Raw genomic sequence first — 18,209 nt, 5'->3', positions numbered from 1 at the left:
CAAAACCCCTTTCCCCTTTGAGGCTCAAGACTGCACTTCCTTCAGTGGTTTAAGAGGCCTTCTGTCGAGGGTCACTTCTGCCTGACAGCACCCATTTGTCCATTTGTTTAAAAGAGCCTTAGTAGGTTTGGGGATGTTGGCCAAGTGTTGGAATGCTTCCTAAGGGTCTAAAAAGTTTGGAAAGTTTGACCCCAGACCTGGGGGTGAGAGTGAGACAGCATAGAAACTGGATTTATTTATTCATTTGAAACAGGGTCCTTCTACACAACTTTGGCTGTCCTGGAACGGTATAGATCTCATAAAGATCACCCACTTGCCTCTGCCTCCCAGGTGCTGGGATTAGGATTAAAGGCGCTCAACACCGAAGAGTTTAATTTTTAAAATTAGCATACAAACTAATAGATTACAAAGTAGCACTCAGGAGGCTGAGGCAGGATATACAGTAAGTTCTGGGCTAGAATACGTCCTTCCCCCACCTCCAAAACACACACACACACACACACACACACACACACACACACACACACACACACACACACCCCATACACACAAAACAAAATAGGTTTCCATGTGGCATTTTCATACATATATGTGTCAATACCTGGTTATTCCTGGTCCCCTCCCACTCATTTTCCCCTTCTTGTTGGTTACCTTCCTCCAATAATTACCATTAGCTTTTGTGATTAGGGTTTACTCCATTCTCTTTTCTTAGCTCCCCTTCCACTCTTTATATATCTCTTCCTTGCCTCTCAGTCTTCCTACTTCTTTGTTAAATATGAATAAGTATGTGTAATTAAGATATCTGTACACGTAAATTTAAACCCAGATTCTGCATATGGGAGAGGACATGTCATGCTTATCTTTCTGAGGGTAATTTATGTTGCTTATAATCTGCAAATACTATTTCACTCTTCATAGCTGAATGATTCCATTGTGTATACGTTCCATATTTTTTATTCATCTGCCGATATTCAGGTTTATTCATAATTTAGCTGTTGTGAAAATGCAGCTGAAATACGGATATCCCAAGAAACTTTGCAGGTTGGTGGCTTCAGGTGACTTTTGTACACAGCTTTGTGCTGACACCTAAAGGAAATCTATACAGGATTCTAGGATTCCAGATTACTCCTAGTTAGCAGGCTGGAGCACCTTATTTATTTGTAGCAGAAAAATCTAATAGAATCATTATATCCAGAGTAGACAGCAAAATAAAACAGTTTTTTTTTTTTCACTATCTAGGGTAGACATCAGAATGAAGAGATGTTTTCTGAGAGTAATTTAACCTTGAAGAAATCCTTGTAGAAATCCGGGGTGTTTTCTCTCATCCATGGGGTTATTTTTCTGAAGGAGCTTTACAGCCTTTGAGTGACTTCTGGGTCACAAGTTGGTCCTGGCACACCTGGAATGTCTTGCATTATCGAGCACTGCAAACAGTACACAGTAAGGACTAAGGTTGTAGGGTGTTTTTCTTCAAGAAACAGAGCTATTATAGGGTCTTTAGTATAAAGGAATTTGTCTTACCCCACCCCCAACAACATTTTCATAATAATAAACATGCTTTGGGGTACCTGTTCAATATTCAGTCCACAGAGGCTGGCTTTCCCTGCTGCCTACAAGGCCATATTTCCTCCTGCCATGTCTCTCTTTGGTGTGACTCAGAACACCAACAGTTGTTGAAGATGTCTTTTTAGATAAGGTCTCCTGCATCCCAGGCTGTATCCCATCTTTACCTCCAGAGTCAGACTACAGATCACTTCTGTAACTACTGCCTCCATCTCCTGAGGGCCAGGCATGTGCCACTATGTCTGATTTTATTCATTGTTGGAAATCAAACCGAGGGCTTTATGGATATTAGGCAAACACTCTATTAACTGAGTTCTATCCCCAGATACATTCTATTCCAAGCTGTCTCTTGTTGACTACTTGCTGAAGTAGACATGTGGTAATTAATACTGTTAACTCGACAAGATCTATAATTAGTTAGGAGGCGAGCCTCTAGGCATGCCTGTGAGAGATTACCTAGATTAGGCTAATTGAGGTGGGAAGACCCACCTAATTGTGGGTGATATCATTCTACAAGCTGGGGGGCTTGACTGAATAGAGAAAGCGAACTGAGTACCAGTATTTTTTACTCTGTTTCATGACTGGGAACACAATGTGACCAGCAAGCCTCATACTCCAGCTGCCATGCTTTCCCCATCATGATGAACTTCCCCTCAAACTATAAGCTGACATAAATGGCTCTGCTCACATAATTTGTCCAGCAATTTGGAAAGTAACTAACACAGCTGGTTTGGGGGGAAAGTGTAGAACAGGAGTTCAATCTGTAACTGACTGAACAATCAATTGAGATAACTCACTACCTTCAAAGCAGCCCAGCTGGTTTGGCTATTTCCATTAGTGTCCTGATGCAACTAAACATAAGACAGCCAGAGTGTCTTTTAAAATGTAAGTCAGGTCATAGTCCCTTATCCAAAACATCCATTACTTTCTCATCACATAATGAAAATCAAAACTATCTGAACTGACGGCTCAGCAGTTAAGAGCACTAACTGCTTTTCCAGAGGCTTCTGTTTCAAGTTCCAACACCCAACATACTAGCTAAACACTCCAGTTTCAGGAGATCTGATGCCCTCTTCTGGTTTTGTAGGCATTGCACACAAATGGCACACAGACATATATGGAGGTAAAACACCACACGTTAAATTTTTTTAACCAAAATTATCACAGTTCTACATTACCTGGTACCTATCTCATTCCTGACTTTATCTCTTCCCATGATGCCTGGATCTGCTCTAGCCTCATTACCCTTCTCGCTATCAGAAGCGCCACATTATGTTCCAGCTCCAGCTTGGTGTTATACCTTGGAATGTTCAGCTATGTTTATTATCCTGCATCTCTCCTAAGTCAGGCCTCTATACCAATGGTCCTTTGGTATAACACATCCTTATCTACATATACAGGTTCTGCTTTTATTTATGAGGCAGGGTCTCACTGTGTAGCTCCAGCTGGCCCTGAAATCACAGAGACCTATTTGCCTGCCTCTGCCTCCAGCACACTGAGTGTAAAGGCATGCACCATCATACTTGGTTCTGCTTTTATTTTTACAAGATGAGGTCTCACAGGTTGAGTGTGGTGGTCCATGCTTGTAATTCCAGTATTTGAGAGGTGGAAGCAGGAGTGTGAGTACAGTGTCTGTGTAAGCCACAGAGGGCATCAGATCCCCCAAAACTGGAGTTACAATCAACAGTGAGCTGCCATGTGGGTGCTGGGTCCTCTGGAAGAGCAGCCAATGCACTTAACCACTAAGCCGTCTATCTAGGCTTCAATTATATATTACAAATCTAACTATATTATTAGAATGTAAGTTGTTGAGGGCAGGAACCATCACTTTTTCATCTCTGTAATGTAATCTTCACCTAGAAGAAGGCTAATGAGCAAAGTAGTCAAAGTCCTGCCATCCAACCTCATCCTTTCATTCAGTCAGCAACCATTCATTGTAGTAAATAAATTGTATAGAGGCCTTTATCTTGGTACTACAGCAGTGAATAAAACAAACCAAGATTCTTTTGTTTACAGAGCTTTTAGTGCACGATTGGGAGTGCAGAGAAAGAGACACATAGAAACTAATATAGAGGCTGGAGAGATGGCTCAGCAGTTAAGAGCACTGGCTCCTCTTCCAAAGGTCCTGAGTTCAATTCCCAACAACCACATGGTGGCTCAACCATCCATAATGGGATCTTATGCCCTCCTCTGGTATGTCTGAAGACAGCTACAGTGTACAGGAGTACGTATGTATACTCATAAACATAATTATTTTTTAAAAATAAAATAATATAAAGTTATGAAAACTATTGTGAAGGGAGACAATGTAAAATAAGTTACTAGGGTTACAGGTTACAGGGCGGATGTGCTCTTTTTTCCCATAGGAGTTTGCAGAGACCCATTTGCTGAGGTATCCTCTGAATAAGGACTACAAATGAGAAAGTGAACAATACTCACCTGGGAAAAAGTGTTCCAGCCAGAAGGATCAGCAAAGACCCTGAAGGTCCAGTGTACTTATAGAGGAAGCCAGATGGTGGGAGAAAAGAAGGTTCAGATCGATTACAAATTTATGAACCAAGAAGAGAACTGATTTTCTTCTACATGTGTGCTAGGGAGTCATAAAAGATCCTGAATAAAGGTGGCATGACCTGATTTACAACGGAAGAAGTTCACAATAGCTGGCTTCTTTAACTGCCCTCAGGGAGGTAAAACAGAAGCTGGCAGACTCGTTAGTTAGGAAGGGATTGTAAAAGACCTGCAGAACTAGTACTGCAGGACAAGTGACAGAAGTGGCTGCACTGAGGTGCTCTCAGGTGGCATAGAGGTGAGTTTGCTAACAGACTGAGCACAGTGTGCAATACGAGGACAAAGCAAGGATGTGTTGGATTGTCTTAATTAAACACACAGTCAATCCTACTGAGGTACACGTGGGAGAAAAGGCGCAGGAGTTGTAAGGGGAAACACTCAGTCCTGCTACAGAAATACTCTCATTTCTTATTGGTGAAGACATGTTGGTTGCAATGGTTCCTATTTTGGTTAATGTGTTTGAGTCTATAGTGATTTAAAATTTACAGCCCAAAGTCACAATTTCTTTTACATCAACCTAATAAAATGGACACTTCAATCTACCCAACCTTATGACTTAGTTGGTGTGACAATAACCAACTGGTTAAATGGGGATTTGGTTAGTCACCTAAGTTGTTTGTTTTTTTGTTGAAAGGAAAGATTTATTTTGGCTTATGATTTCAGAGGATTTGGTCCATTGGTTGCTTGGCTCCATGTGCTTGGGCAGAGCAGTACAGCAGGAGGCGGGGTGGAGACTGTCCTTGGTTTCTTGGCAAACAAGCAGAGAAACAAGATAATAAAGGGAGAGGCCACGTAGATATATAGCTGTAAGGATAGGTAGGGACCTACTACTGCCTCCGGCTAAGCCCCACTCCCTCCAGCCTTTTATCACCCCTAATAATACCATCATATTGTGAATATATTAAGTGAAAGCTCCATTGATTACATCAGCTCCTTGGGATCTGTTTCTGGAAAGCCATGGTATTCACTAACCCCTAAGGTGTTTATTAACATTTTTATACATTTTAATGTTTCCCTTCCCTCAACTCCTCCCAGATCCTCCTCACCTGCCTACCTACCCAACTTTATATCCCCCCTAAAACAAAAAGAGCAAGAAACTCACAAACCCCACAAAAACAGTCAAAACCGTCTAAAGATCATAAGTCAAAAACAAAAGGCAAAACAAAGCAAATCAAAACAAAGTCCACAAGAAAACCATTGAATTAACTTTGTACTGGCCAACTGTCCCTGGGCTTAGGTCTGGGTAGTGACAATTTGGAATTTTGGGTTCTTTAAAAGTACAAAAATATAAGAATGTGTTTTAATTTTAATGTGTGGGGATGTGGGGCTGCTTTGGACTGACTGCAGCAGCTGACTGTGACGTGCCTCACGTTCTAGCAGAGGCATGGTTTTGCCAGCTGCAGACTGTGTCTGCGAATGTGGGACATTTGGAATTCTGGCAACTGTTCAGAGGCTATATAAATGCTGGGCCCCAAAGGTCTGGTTGGACGATGGTCATTCATGGGGGTTGTTTGTGGTGTGTTAGTAATCGTCCCTGAGAGAGGAAGGCCCTCCCTCCTGAGTCAGAAGCGCCTTCCGCACTAGCAGTATTGGCTGCCTGTCCTGACTCTTGCAGATGTCTGTTCACTGTTGTTGCTACCACAAGAGCCCAGCTCCTTCAGTGTCCAACATGCACTTAAGACCATGGCTCTCCAGAAACCTTCTAAGTAGGTCTCCAACACCACTCTGGGGCTGAGGCATCTGGACTCCTCACCTGAACGCTCCCTAGTTCTTAGACTTGTCGTCAGGTTAACAGACACTGCTGGCCTACTTATTACGTGCCATGTAAAAGCCACCTGATAAACCCGTTATAATATATTCATTCTATGGGTTTTGTTGCTCTAGAAAATCCTAATGCTGTTTTTCAACTCCTTTGAATGTTTTTTCCTGAGTCAAGTAAATGGTTCTTTGAATTGATAGTCTGTCTTAGAACTCTTTGTGATTCAGACACTGACCAAAACTTAGGACTTTTGACTTCAATTTTGAAGGCCCTATTTACAGATCTTGGCTGCCTATCTGTCCTGCTCCTAGGAGTACCTGTGTGCTATTAGCAGTTTCCACTCAAGCTGTTACCGTGGGAAAGCTACCAATCTGCTTCTGACAGTTAAGTACCTACTGCCTTGGCTTTCCAAAGGAATATGGCTGTTGTTTCAGTTATACAGCAAACGATGCATTCCCCTTCCTGCATCCTTGTACATTTCTGTATTATCTGCCATGTCGACCAATGTGATACCAGGCTAGAGGAAAGAGCTCAGTGGCTAGGAGATATCTGCTCTTTCAGTGAACTAGAGTTCAGTTCCCAGCATCCACATCTGGTGGCTCACAACCACCTTTAACTCCAGTCCACACACATACAGTCAGATTAATAATAAACCAATGGCCTAGTTTTAGCTTATGGGGCATTGAGAGGATGTTCTGGGGTTTCTGAAAACATTATATATCTTGTATGAATTTGTTTGTTTCATGAAACCATCTACCAGAACACACAGAATTTTGGAAGGGCAGCTCTTGTAAACTGTGAGCACAGCTTAGACACTTCACTAAAGTTTAGCTATGCAATTTATTTCTAGTTATCAAGAAAGAGAAGCAAGCTAGAAAAAGTGCGAGATAACCATATATGAATAGGTGTTTTTGTTAAAGACCATGTTTTTTCTCCACAGGTGACAGACACATGGGAGAAGATTTCAAGTGTAAGTACACATTTGCCTAGGCCCTATGGAGAGCCTAAGGAAAGCCAGAGCAGCATTAGTTCATGAAGGGGTTTGGTTTTAATCACTGAATCAACTTGTGACATTAGGAATCAGAAATAGACTGTCTAAAAATTTTAGTATTTGATATTGCTGTGAAATTCAATTATGTGACCAGTGGGCTTCACCTGTAATGGCGTCTAGACAGTTTAAGTGGTTTCAAATTTGCATGACAGGTTGTAATATAGTCTCAATTACATACCTGTCATGGGCAACAGGTCCATACACTAGATGTTTAAAGATAAAAACTCTGGTCCTTTACCACACATAAGTTGAGAAAGGCTGCCTAGAGCACCAGGTTTTATTCAGCTGTTAAGTCCCAGAGTAATTCAAATGGTATTTAGGAAAAGAGACTTGCTTATATTCAAGCAAAATGAAAATGGAAAAGTCTCAAAAATAAAATCCCTGTCAACCACAGCATCACCAGCAGAAATGAGAATAAAGGACAGCCAGCATGGCACAGAGCACAATTCCAAGGGCAGGTCATTCTTGTTCCTGTCTCCTTACCTGTCCTTGTCAAGTTTTTGTCAGGAGCATCAATACAATATTGGCAATTCAGGCCCCATTCATCATCACAAGTCAGCTGGTACTTTTCCCCTTTCTCAGAGGATGGAGGAATCTGAAATTCAGATCCTGAGACTTCGGTTTGATGAACTGTGCTTTGGGTAGTTCCCAGCCTGAGGCCTCAAGCACATTTCCTTCCATAGAATATGTGGCATCTTTAAACATGGTTTTAACCCAGGGGAGATGTGTTACGAGCTTAAAGTGACTCAAATGATAAATGTGAATTCATTCTTGCCAAGGTTATTTTCCAGAGGGGTGGATATGATCAGACTACATTGTATACATGTATTAAATTCCAAATGGTATTTAGGAAAAGAGACTTGCTTATGTTCAAGCAAAATGAAAATGGAAAAAAAAACAGTCTCGAAAATAAAATAAATAAAAAATATATTTTTAAAACGTTATTTTCCAGGTGAACCAGGACAGCTAGGTGACCTAAAAAGAATATCCATAAACTACATGGCAACCATGGTCCTTAACCCCACTGTGAAAAGGCAGCTCAATTCAAAGTTAGGTAATTTAGAAAACATGTTAACAATATATCATTAGCATCAATTATCTTGTAAAGAGTTAAGACTGAAGTACCAAGGAGATGAAGACAGTATTCTTTTGCTGAAAGTGCAACCTGAGCGGGAGGGCTGGGTCGTGGCAGACCTAACATCACCACCACACACAACTCTTCTGACATCTCTCACTCTTCCCTAGCAGCCTACACAAACTGAGGAAGAGTAGAATAGACCTGGATGAAAAACAGCCCACACGCTCGTCAGAATATTTATTGGACACTGCCCCATGGGGCTTGCAGGAAAAAAAAGAATCTGGCTACACCCCTTTCCCAAGCGCCTTCCTGAACCAAGGATTCTAGGGAATCTGATGTCTTAAATAAACCAAAATCTATCTGGGTAGAATGGCCATTCATGTACCAGATCTGACACCACAAGTATGTGTTGGCCAAAGAGGCAGAGAAGGGTCTAGTGAGAATGGTCCAGGTACTAGATGAAAGGAAACAAGATTAGCCTCCATCCATCACAGCCCTAGTTAAAAAGAGCAGAATAAATAAGACTCTAAAGAGAGGAGGTAAGGATAGTCATGGGGCAAAGCAAAGTCAAGAGCGGGGGGTCCCCTAAATCATGGAGTTGTAGAAAGAACCAGGGTATCAACTTGAGCTCTCAGGAGGAAAGGGGAATTAGGGCGCAGCACCTAAGGACAGGAAATGCCCAAGGCTTTGCTTTCAACCTGCTGACTAAGTGCAAAATTCCTTTCCCTTCGGAGAATTCCAAAAGAAGGCTAGCAGATACTGTGACAAGCCTCCAGCCCCACCCAGGCTACTTTTCTCCTCATTCCCAGAGGCCCTGCCTAAGAGAAGCGCAGTCTTAGGACTTAGCTCTTGCTCCCAGACACAAGGGAGGGAGTAGAAACAAGGCACAAAGTCCCTGGGAATCAAGGGGAACATGAGTACCACCACATGTAACATTATTTTGGAGAGTGGGAAGAAGTAAAATGCCCCACAAGGGATGCCTTCCTTCACCTAGCAAATAATTGGCCCGTTTCTAACAGCAGACACCATAATGGAGTAGGGCTCATAGAAAAGGCCTACAACAGGTCCTCAGCTGGTATGGCACAGTCTTGAATGGGATGTAGAGAGTGTGGGGCAGCAGCTCCCACAGATGATACTCCTGCCTCAGTTCCCAGTGACTCTGTTGATTCCAGATGTTCCCCATGGCTGGGACTCAGGGAGGAAACCGTGTTGTGTTTCACATGATCAGACACTGTTCGCCATTAGCACCTGGTGGGCCCGATAGATTGAGGGCATCCAGGTCAAAGTTGAGGCCAGGAGGCTGGAGAAGAGACAAAGGGGCTGAGAAAATCACTCATATTTCAGGTCAGAGCTTCTGAAGGTCCGTCCTTAGCAGCCACAATGATCACCTTATATGGATTACCTAAGGATTACTGGCTTCTGCAAACTGGGAACTGGGTTAAAATATACAAGACATACTCACCATCTCCCCAGCCAGCTCTTTCGGAGGGTGGCCCAAGTCCTGTAACTAGAAAATAAAAAGAATATAAGAGTAAAAAAAAAAAAAAATTTGAAAATCACAGAAAACACAAAAGCAACAAAAAGAATTGGATTAGTCATCTGATTTTTTTTTCTGATCATGGTATGCAGTCATTGTAGTGACATTTTTGAGAATTCTGGAATTTCGTTGCTTTAAAAAAACCACAGAAAGGGTTGGGGATTTAGCTCAGTGGTAGAGCGCTTGCCTAGCAAGGCCCTGGGTTCAGTCCTCAGCTCCGAAAAAAAAAAAAAGAAAAGAAAAAAAAAAGAAAAAAAAAAAACAAAAACACAGAAATATTTTAAGAGTGTGCTTTCATTTTAATCCCAGGTATGGAGATATGGGGCTGCTTCAGACTGACAGCAGCAGCTGACCACGATTTGCTGCATGCTCTGGCGGAGGCATGGCTTTGCCAGCTGCAGATAGTTTCTGTGATTGTGTGAGGTTTGGAATTCCAGGAACTTTTTTGAGGCTACATAAACTCAAGGCCCCAAGAGGGGCGAAGAGGGCAGGGCTGTTGGTTGTTTAGGGAGGTTGGCTGTAGTTTGTTAGCAGCCGTGGTCAAAGAGGACACAAGAGAAATTAGATTCAGGGACTTCTTTCCCTCTGTTCTTGTTTCTCTCTTATCTCCTGTTAGTGGTGAATCCGGGAGTGGAGGTTGTTAAGGGTGGGAGGCAGTGTAAGGAGGCCTTACCTGCTGCATAAGATCGAGTACCGCCTCAAAGCGAGCCCTGTGAGTAGCCTCGCTGTCTGTGGGCGTCTCTGCCTCGAACTGCTCGCAGATTTTGCCCATGACACTGTGCTGCTGCTGATACTTCTCAAACTGCTCTGGGGGAATAGACTCCTGGTGACTCTGTAGCCATTCTGGATACTAAAGAAAGAGAGGAGAGGGATGGGAAGGGATGCAGCAAGCAAGTTCATCATGAAAAGCACAAAGTACTGTTGACTCCAGCAGATCATCTGGACACACTGGTATACATGGTAACTGCAGATTAGTAAACTATGCTTGTGAAAAGCAAGATTTAGCCTCTAAGGGTTGTTTAGTTTCATTCTTATTGCTGTGATAAAACATCAAAAATAACTTGGGAGGGGAAAGGGTTTATTTCATTTGACACTTTCAGGTAACAGTCCATCACCAAGGGCAGAAACCTCAGTCACCATAGAGGAATACTGCATACTGGCTTACTTGGTTGGCTTTTAGCCGTCTTATATAGTTTAGGCCTACCTGCCTAGGGTTGATGCCACCCACGGTGGGCTATGCCCTCCCATACCAACCATCAATCAAGGTAATTCCTCACACACATGGCCATAGTCCAATCTAATCTGGGCAATCCCCCAACTGAGGTTCCCTCAGATGACTCTGGGCTGTGTAAAGCTGACAGCTGCAGCTAACTAGGACAAGGGTCACATATGGTCTTAGTTAACACTGTTGGGCTATTGTTGCATTAAGATTTATTTACGTTTATTTTGTATTCATTAGTGTTTTGCCTGCATGTATATATTTGTACCATGTGCATAGCTGGTGTACTTGGAAAGAGAGGTGTCAGACACCCTAGAACTAGAGTTATGGATGGTTATAAGCTACCTCGTTGGGCCTGGGAACGGAATCCAGGCGACCAACAGCAAGTGCTCTTTAACAAACCCCTCTGTTGTTGTCATTAATTGTAATTTTAAAAAACTCTTATCTCATTTGTATGAATATTTGCATGTATTTATATCTGTGTGCCTCGTGTGTGTCTGGTCTCTCAGAAGATGGAAGAGGGCATCGAATCCTCTGGAACTGGAGCCGGCCATGGACCTCTGTGACTGCCATGTGGGTACTTGGAATTGAACCAGGTCCTCTGGAAGAGCAGCCAGTGTTCCATCTCTCCCTAGCCCTGTTGTTTTTAAACTTAAAAATATAAAAACCAGGGGTTGGGGATTTAGCTCAGTAGTAGAGCGCTTGCCTAGCAAGCGCAAGGCCCTGGGTTCGGTCCCCAGCTCCGAAAAAAAAAGAAAAAAAAAATATAAAAACCAGGGCTGGAGACGGCTTGAGTGGTTAAGAGTACACACTACTTTTGCAGAAGACCCGAATTACTTCACGTTTCATTCCCGACAACACCCTTATCAGGTGGTTCAGTGCCAGCTGTAACTCCAACTCAAAGGTGGTTTGATGGCTGTGGCCTCCAGTAGGCACCTGAACTCATGTGTACACACACACACCCCTAATTTAAAAACTGTAATAAAAATAAATCTTTTAAAAACAGTGTAAAAAATACTCTCAACTTGAGAGTCAGACTGAGGCTGTACAAACACTGAGAGTCAGTCAGACTGAGGCTGTACAAACACTGAAAGTCAGTCAGACTGAGCCTGTACAAACACTGAGAGTCAGTCAGACTGAGCCTGTACAAACACTGAGAGTCAGTCAGACTGAGGCTGTACAAACGCTGAGAATCAGTCAGACTGAGCCTGTACAAACGCTGAGAGTCAGTCAGACTGAGCCTGTACAAACACTGAGAGTCAGTCAGACTGAGCCTGTACAAACACTGAGAGTCAGTCAGACTGAGGCTGTACAAACACTGAGAGTCAGACTGTCAGACTGAGCCTGTACAAACACTGAGAGTCAGTCAGACTGAGCCTGTACAAACACTGAGAGTCAGACTGTCAGACTGAGCCTGCACAAACACTGAGAGTCAGACTGTCAGACTGAGCCTGTACAAACACTGAGAGTCAGTCAGACTGAGCCTGTACAAACACTGAGAGTCAGTCAGACTGAGCCTGTACAAACACTGAGAGTCAGTCAGACTGAGCCTGTACAAACACTGAGAGTCAGTCAGACTGAGCCTGTACAAACACTGAGAGTCAGTCAGACTGAGCCTGTACAAACACTGAGAGTCAGACTGTCAGACTGAGGCTGTACAAACACTGAGAGTCAGACTGTCAGACTGAGGCTGTACAAACACTGAGAGTCAGTCAGACTGAGCCTGTACAAACGCTGAGAGTCAGTCAGACTGAGGCTGTACAAACACTGAGAGTCAGTCAGACTGAGCCTGTACAAACACTGAGATTCAGTCAGACTGAGCCTGTACAAACACTGAGAGTCAGACTGTCAGACTGAGCCTGTACAAACACTGAGAGTCAGTCAGACTGAGCCTGTACAAACACTGAGAGTCAGACTGTCAGACTGAGCCTGTACAAACACTGAGAGTCAGTCAGACTGAGCCTGTACAAACACTGAGAGTCAGTCAGACTGAGCCTGTACAAACACTGAGAGTCAGTCAGACTGAGCCTGTACAAACACTGAGAGTCAGTCAGACTGAGCCTGTACAAACACTGAGAGTCAGTCAGACTGAGCCTGTACAAACACTGAGAGTCAGACTGTCAGACTGAGGCTGTACAAACACTGAGAGTCAGACTGTCAGACTGAGCCTGTACAAACACTGAGAGTCAGTCAGACTGAGCCTGTACAAACACTGGTCCGCAGCTCCTGCTCTTGCTCTTCGGCCACAGGTTGCCTGTGATGCTGTAGAGCTTGTATTTCTCTACTTCATTTCTCTGGTCAAACTATAAGCTCTTTCAAGCATGAACCATCATCGCTTAAACACTTTCCAACACCACCACTAAATCATGTGAGTCCTTACTGGCGGAATTAGTAAAGAATATAAGAATGAATAAATCAGTCAAACTCAAAGTCTTGAACTCATTTATAGAAAACTAGAGTTGGAAATTTCCCCTTTTAGCTGAGACATTCCCAGTGTGGATAGATGATCAGATCACCAATGTAGCTTAATTCTCTCAGTAACAACTGCGAGAGTGTTTTTAAAAATTGTACTTGCCCACTCAAATTGCCTTTACTATGCATAGTCTGAGCCAAGTGGCCCAGACTATTGATATATTGAAGTGAGGAGAAAAGACAGAAATGGGAATTCACAGACCTTTTCGGTGATCTCCTTCAGGGATGGATACAATACATCCTTAGACAAGAGGTTCTGCATGAGGCTCTGCATGATGGGGAGAATGTTCCCTTCCCCGTCTCCTTCATCCATGCCCAGCCCTTCCATGGCTTTTGTCAGTTCTTCTTCAGACATGCCTGCGTTCTAGACAAGACAAAAGAGAGGTGAACAGGCACACTGCCTTCCTGAAATGCTTACCACACTTTCAGGTGGAAACAACTATCGAAATTTGCCTGTAACAAAAATCAAAGGGGGCCAGATTTGGGGAGATATGCCAGAGCTTTTAGAAGTAGACTTTTTGGGGTTGGGGATTTGGCTCAGTGGCAGAGCGCTTGCCTAGGAAGCGCAAGGCCCCGGGTTCGGTCCCCAGCTCCGAAAAAAAGAACCAAAAAAAAAAAAGAAGTAGACTTTTTTTTTCTTTCTTTCTTTTCTTTTCTTCGGAGCTGGGGACCGAACCCAGGGCCTTGTGCTTGCTAGGCAAGCGCTCTACCACTGAGCTAAATCCCCAACCCTTAGACTTTTTTTTTTAAGTTTAATCTTATTTATGTTTTTTTTTTTTTTTCCGACTGCATGTACATCTCTGTGAAGGTGTCAGAAGCCTTGGAACTGTAGTTATAGGTAAGTGTGAGCTGGCATGTGTGTGCTGGGAATTGAACCCCAATCTTGTGGAAGAACAGCCTGTGCTCCTAACCACTGAGCCATCGCTCCAGCACCGCCCACCTCAAGAGCATCTATTTTGAGAGAATGCTCAGGAAACATCTTATTCCTTTCCCTTTACCTGAAGGTCAGTGGCATTTTTGGCTAGCCCACTTAATGTCTCCTTTAGGCAAGAAGTAAATTCTTGTTGAGAACTTGCATCGCTGCCTAGGAGAGATGGAAAGAACGAGGATTACCTAGGATTTTAACTGTCAGCTTGTCTACACTGCCTAGTTACCAGTCTGGATATAAAGCATTTCCTAGGAAACTACTACCTCTTCCAAATCTCCACTGTTCTGTACTTACCTCACGGTCATGCCGTAAGTCTATATTGATAACGTGTTGGTTGTTCGCTACAGTAACACTCCTTTACAAGGGTTGGTTTGGGAGAATCATATTTATTTTTGAGGTAGCGTCTCACTCTGCAGTTCTAGCTGTTCTAAAATGCACCATGTCGATCATGGTGGCCTCAAACTCACAAGATTCACCTCCCTCTGCTTCTCAAGTGCTGGGATTGAATGAATACGCCACTACGCCTGACTGGAATAACCTTTTTTTATTGCTTCCCAAAACATCTTACCCTTTTCTTTTAGTAAGCAAGCTTCCCATGTCTCTTCCTCTTGCCTTGCCCCACTCTGTGACTGTGACATCGTGACTGTTATCAACTTTACAATCCTGCTATTCTTAAGCGATTAAGAGGTCTGTCCAGCATTTTGTGTTTGGGGCTTCCTCACCCACTCTCCCAGCTGCCTCTGAGAGCTTCTGGAACTGCTCCACCAGATGGGGCTCTTCCTCAGCCAGCTCCTTCATTGCCTTCTCAAACTCTGCGGTGGCTTGGGAAGCCAGCTCACTGTCGAACAGTTCCTGGAAAAATTTCTCTTGGGAGGCAAAGAGAGCATCCTGCAGGGGAGAGGTTTACAAAATTTGCCTCCTACAGCATCACCCTGGGTCTAGCCTCTTACAGGAGCTCAGATTGTAGGTTTTGGGAAATGAAACATCTTCCCCCACAAGCACCTCCACTGAACATTCCATCTGCCTCTTTTCAGGAGGACAGCAAGCAAAGACTTTGGCCATTGAAGGAATAATCTGAGGCAGCACACAAATCCAACCACTTAAAACTGCTCTTTACTCGAGGCACTTCCTCGTTATCCCTGTTTCATAGGAACTGAGGCCTGGAAGTACACTCAGCAGTATGAGGCAAAGGTACCCTCCCAGCCACCCCTCTGGCCCACAGGGGCCTGCCCCACCCCTGCTCTGAACTGCATACCCATCCTCCCCCTCCCTTAAGGGGATAGAATTTATACTTTGGCAGTGTCTCCTGGCGATCTCTTCTGGGGCCCTGAAGCATCGGGGGCCGAGATGGTAGGAGAGGGTGCTGGGGAGGGTTTGGCTTTATCAAAATCATCAAGAGCACCTTCGGAGACAAGAGACATGGTGGGTATGTTGGGGATGGATAAGGCTAGAGAGCTGTGTGATTTGAAGCAAACTACTAGGAAAATGATATAAAGTGACCACTCTCCTGAACTTCTCTCTCTCTCTTCCTGCTCTCCTGTCTGGACCACTCGTCAATAGGCTTCCCCCCTTCCTTGGGAAACATCTAGTTTACTGTGACCAATTGGGAAGAAAACCCTTTTACACAGAACCAGTGTTCACCTCAGAACTAGGAGGAAAGAATTAAATAAAAGCTGGGCAGAGAAATCTTTAAAAGGGCAAATTGTAAAATTCCCTTAAGGGTTGGGGATTTAGCTCAGTGGTAGAGCGTTTGCCTAGCAAGCACAAGGCCCTGGGTTCGGTCCCCAGCTCCGAAAAAAAAAAATTCCCTTAAAAGTTCGACACATTTCGTCTAACTTGAAGAGGGGAGAGCCTTGTTTCTTTTTTTTTTTTTTTTTTTTTGGTTCTTTTTTTTTCGGAGCTGGGGACCGAACCCAGGGCCTTGCGCTTCCTAGGTAAGCGCTCTACCACTGAGCTAAATCCCTAGCCCCGAGAGCCTTGTTTCTTTGAATTCACTGAGGCCTTAGCTAATTAACTTCTTGTAAGAAAGCACAGAATATACCACCCAGCTTTCCACAGGTCTAACTACTAGTATGCATTCTACAGGAAGGTATTAACTCTTAAGTTATGTTCCAATTAGTTCTCAGTAGGCACCTATAGCCTCCTTGGCCTCATATGCAGTATCCATGGGCCAATCCAGTCACTGAGCACTCCTCTTGCTATATCTGTTCATTTTCTACTTGTCTACATCGTTGTGACTGAGCAAGAGATAAAAGGTTCACCTCTGCCCTGAAAAGCCTGTGTTGTAACCAACACTCTGCTTGCCAGGACTAGGGAAAGGGCACTGGCTTCACTCGGGCAGAAAACCGGAGTGGAGTGCAAGGCCAAGACAGAAACGAAGGTCCACCATCTTTTGAGGAAGAAGAAACCGTTTCCTCTGGGACTGGCTCACTTTGTTTTTCCAAAGGATAAAAAAGGATGCCAGGCATTCTGAGGAAGGGACCGGAAAAAATCACAAGTTCAAGGCTAGCCTGCAGTCCTTAGTGTGAGGTCAGCCTAAATAGACTACACAAGACAGGCTCTCAAAATCACACTACTTGCAAGAAAGAACTAAGGGTCTGATAAAAGCCTGAGGGAAAAAAAGACTGTGAGGTAAAAAGGCGTTTCGGGTTAAGAAAGATTCTACCACGTACATATAGAGCTTAAAGGTTATTTTGTTCTGAGAATCCTGCTACTGAAAGGGGAGGTGATTTCAATAATTTACTGAAGCCGATCATGGTGAGTCCAGCCTGTGATCTCGGTACTCCCAGAGGCAGAGGCAGAAGATTGTCGCGAGTTACAGATCAGCCTGGGATATCGAGAACCTTGCCTCAACAACAATCCGACAGTCTAAAGCAAGAGAAGTTTGTAAGGGGGTCGTGAAACAGCTCATTACGGTTAGTTTTCCCCTTCGCAGGGAGATGTACGGTTTGGATAGATCATTGACTAAGGTGAACACCCAGATTCAGCTAATAAAGAGGGCCGGGGTCGAACTCAGACCACCTCCCCCGCCAACCATTGAAGAGATTCTCCCGCCCCGCCCAAAAATCTCAAGTTCACTTAACCCCCATGATGGGTCCTCTCCCCCGATACTTCTGGACTTTCCCATTTTGGGCTCTTACTTTCCAAAAGCTCCTCCAATTCCCGGTCCGCTTCGACCCCAGCACCGCAACCTCCTTCAGCAGCCGCCATCTTGCTGCCTCCGACTTGCCGTAGGAGGTGGAACCACTGGCGCCACCACATGCCCCACCCTCAATCCCGCCCCCATGACTTGAGCAGCCAATAATATCGTTCGACCTGCCGGACCGCCATTTTTAAAGGGACAAGAGACTGGATTTGTTTTTGTTTTTGTCTTTTTCTTGTGCTGGGACTCCAACCTAGGACGTACTAAGCAAGCACTCCATCACTGGAGCTACACGGCCTTGAACTAGATAAATTGCTCAAGCTGGTCCAGAAATCGGGGTCTCCCGTCTCCACTTCCCAAATACTTGACCCACCAAGCCCAGCTGGATTGAGGGGACGGGCAGAAGGGGTGGGAGGGATTTATTGTGTGGTGTTTGTCTCTTTAATCTGGAATCTTTAATCTGGAGAGGTTTTGTTTTCAGGCAGGGTTTTCCAATCCTACTGTCTCCACTTCCCAAAGACAGAGATTACAGCACACGGCTTAGCTAAAATATGAAATCATTAAACGAGCAATTTTTAGATTGAGACAGGATTGCCAGATTGAGGCAATCTTGGTTTCATCCCCAGAGCACACATGATAGGAGAGATTTCTACCATGTACTGGACTCTGACCTCTGCAGTATGCTCCTTGACATACACACAAAACAGATAAACAAAGATTACCGAATTTATTTTTAGCGTGTAGTGAGCATCGTTGTATACAAGCATGCTGAGCACAGTGAAACCTACAAATGAATCAGAGTTGGTCCTACCTGTAAGGGTTGACTAGAAATAGAATTGGAAACACAGATGTTAATTAAGCAGACTAAAAACAAACATGATTCTTTCTTTGA

General features: G+C 44.0%; 1 protein-coding gene across 4 annotated transcripts; it reads right to left on the bottom strand.

Annotated features, from left to right (window-relative positions):
- Positions 1 to 938: 938 nt before the first annotated feature.
- Pex19 (peroxisomal biogenesis factor 19) lies at positions 939 to 17,411 on the bottom strand. Of its 4 annotated transcripts, NM_001134777.1 has the most exons (9): positions 17,316 to 17,411; positions 15,468 to 15,577; positions 14,898 to 15,063; positions 14,246 to 14,331; positions 13,450 to 13,611; positions 10,230 to 10,406; positions 9,482 to 9,526; positions 4,003 to 4,058; positions 939 to 1,424 (listed from the first exon to the last, which is right to left on the bottom strand). In NM_001134777.1, exons 1-9 carry the CDS (start codon positions 17,383 to 17,385, stop codon positions 1,415 to 1,417), a joined length of 882 nt encoding a protein of 293 aa, NP_001128249.1. In that variant the 5' UTR covers positions 17,386 to 17,411; the 3' UTR covers positions 939 to 1,414. The 4 variants fall into 4 exon arrangements, with proteins under 4 accessions (NP_001128249.1, XP_087436424.1, NP_001100845.1 ...); XM_087580298.1 differs by lacking the exon at positions 4,003 to 4,058 and having other exon boundaries at positions 17,316 to 17,397; NM_001107375.2 differs by lacking the exons at positions 939 to 1,424; positions 4,003 to 4,058 and adding an exon at positions 7,852 to 9,319.
- Between the last annotated feature and the right edge of the window lie 798 nt (positions 17,412 to 18,209).

This window comes from Rattus norvegicus, chromosome 13 (genome assembly GCF_021556685.1).
Source record: "Rattus norvegicus strain SHRSP/BbbUtx chromosome 13, alternate assembly SHRSP_T2T, whole genome shotgun sequence".
Taxonomy (NCBI): domain Eukaryota; kingdom Metazoa; phylum Chordata; class Mammalia; order Rodentia; family Muridae; genus Rattus; species Rattus norvegicus.
This window is presented reverse-complemented; position numbering and strand designations above follow the sequence as displayed.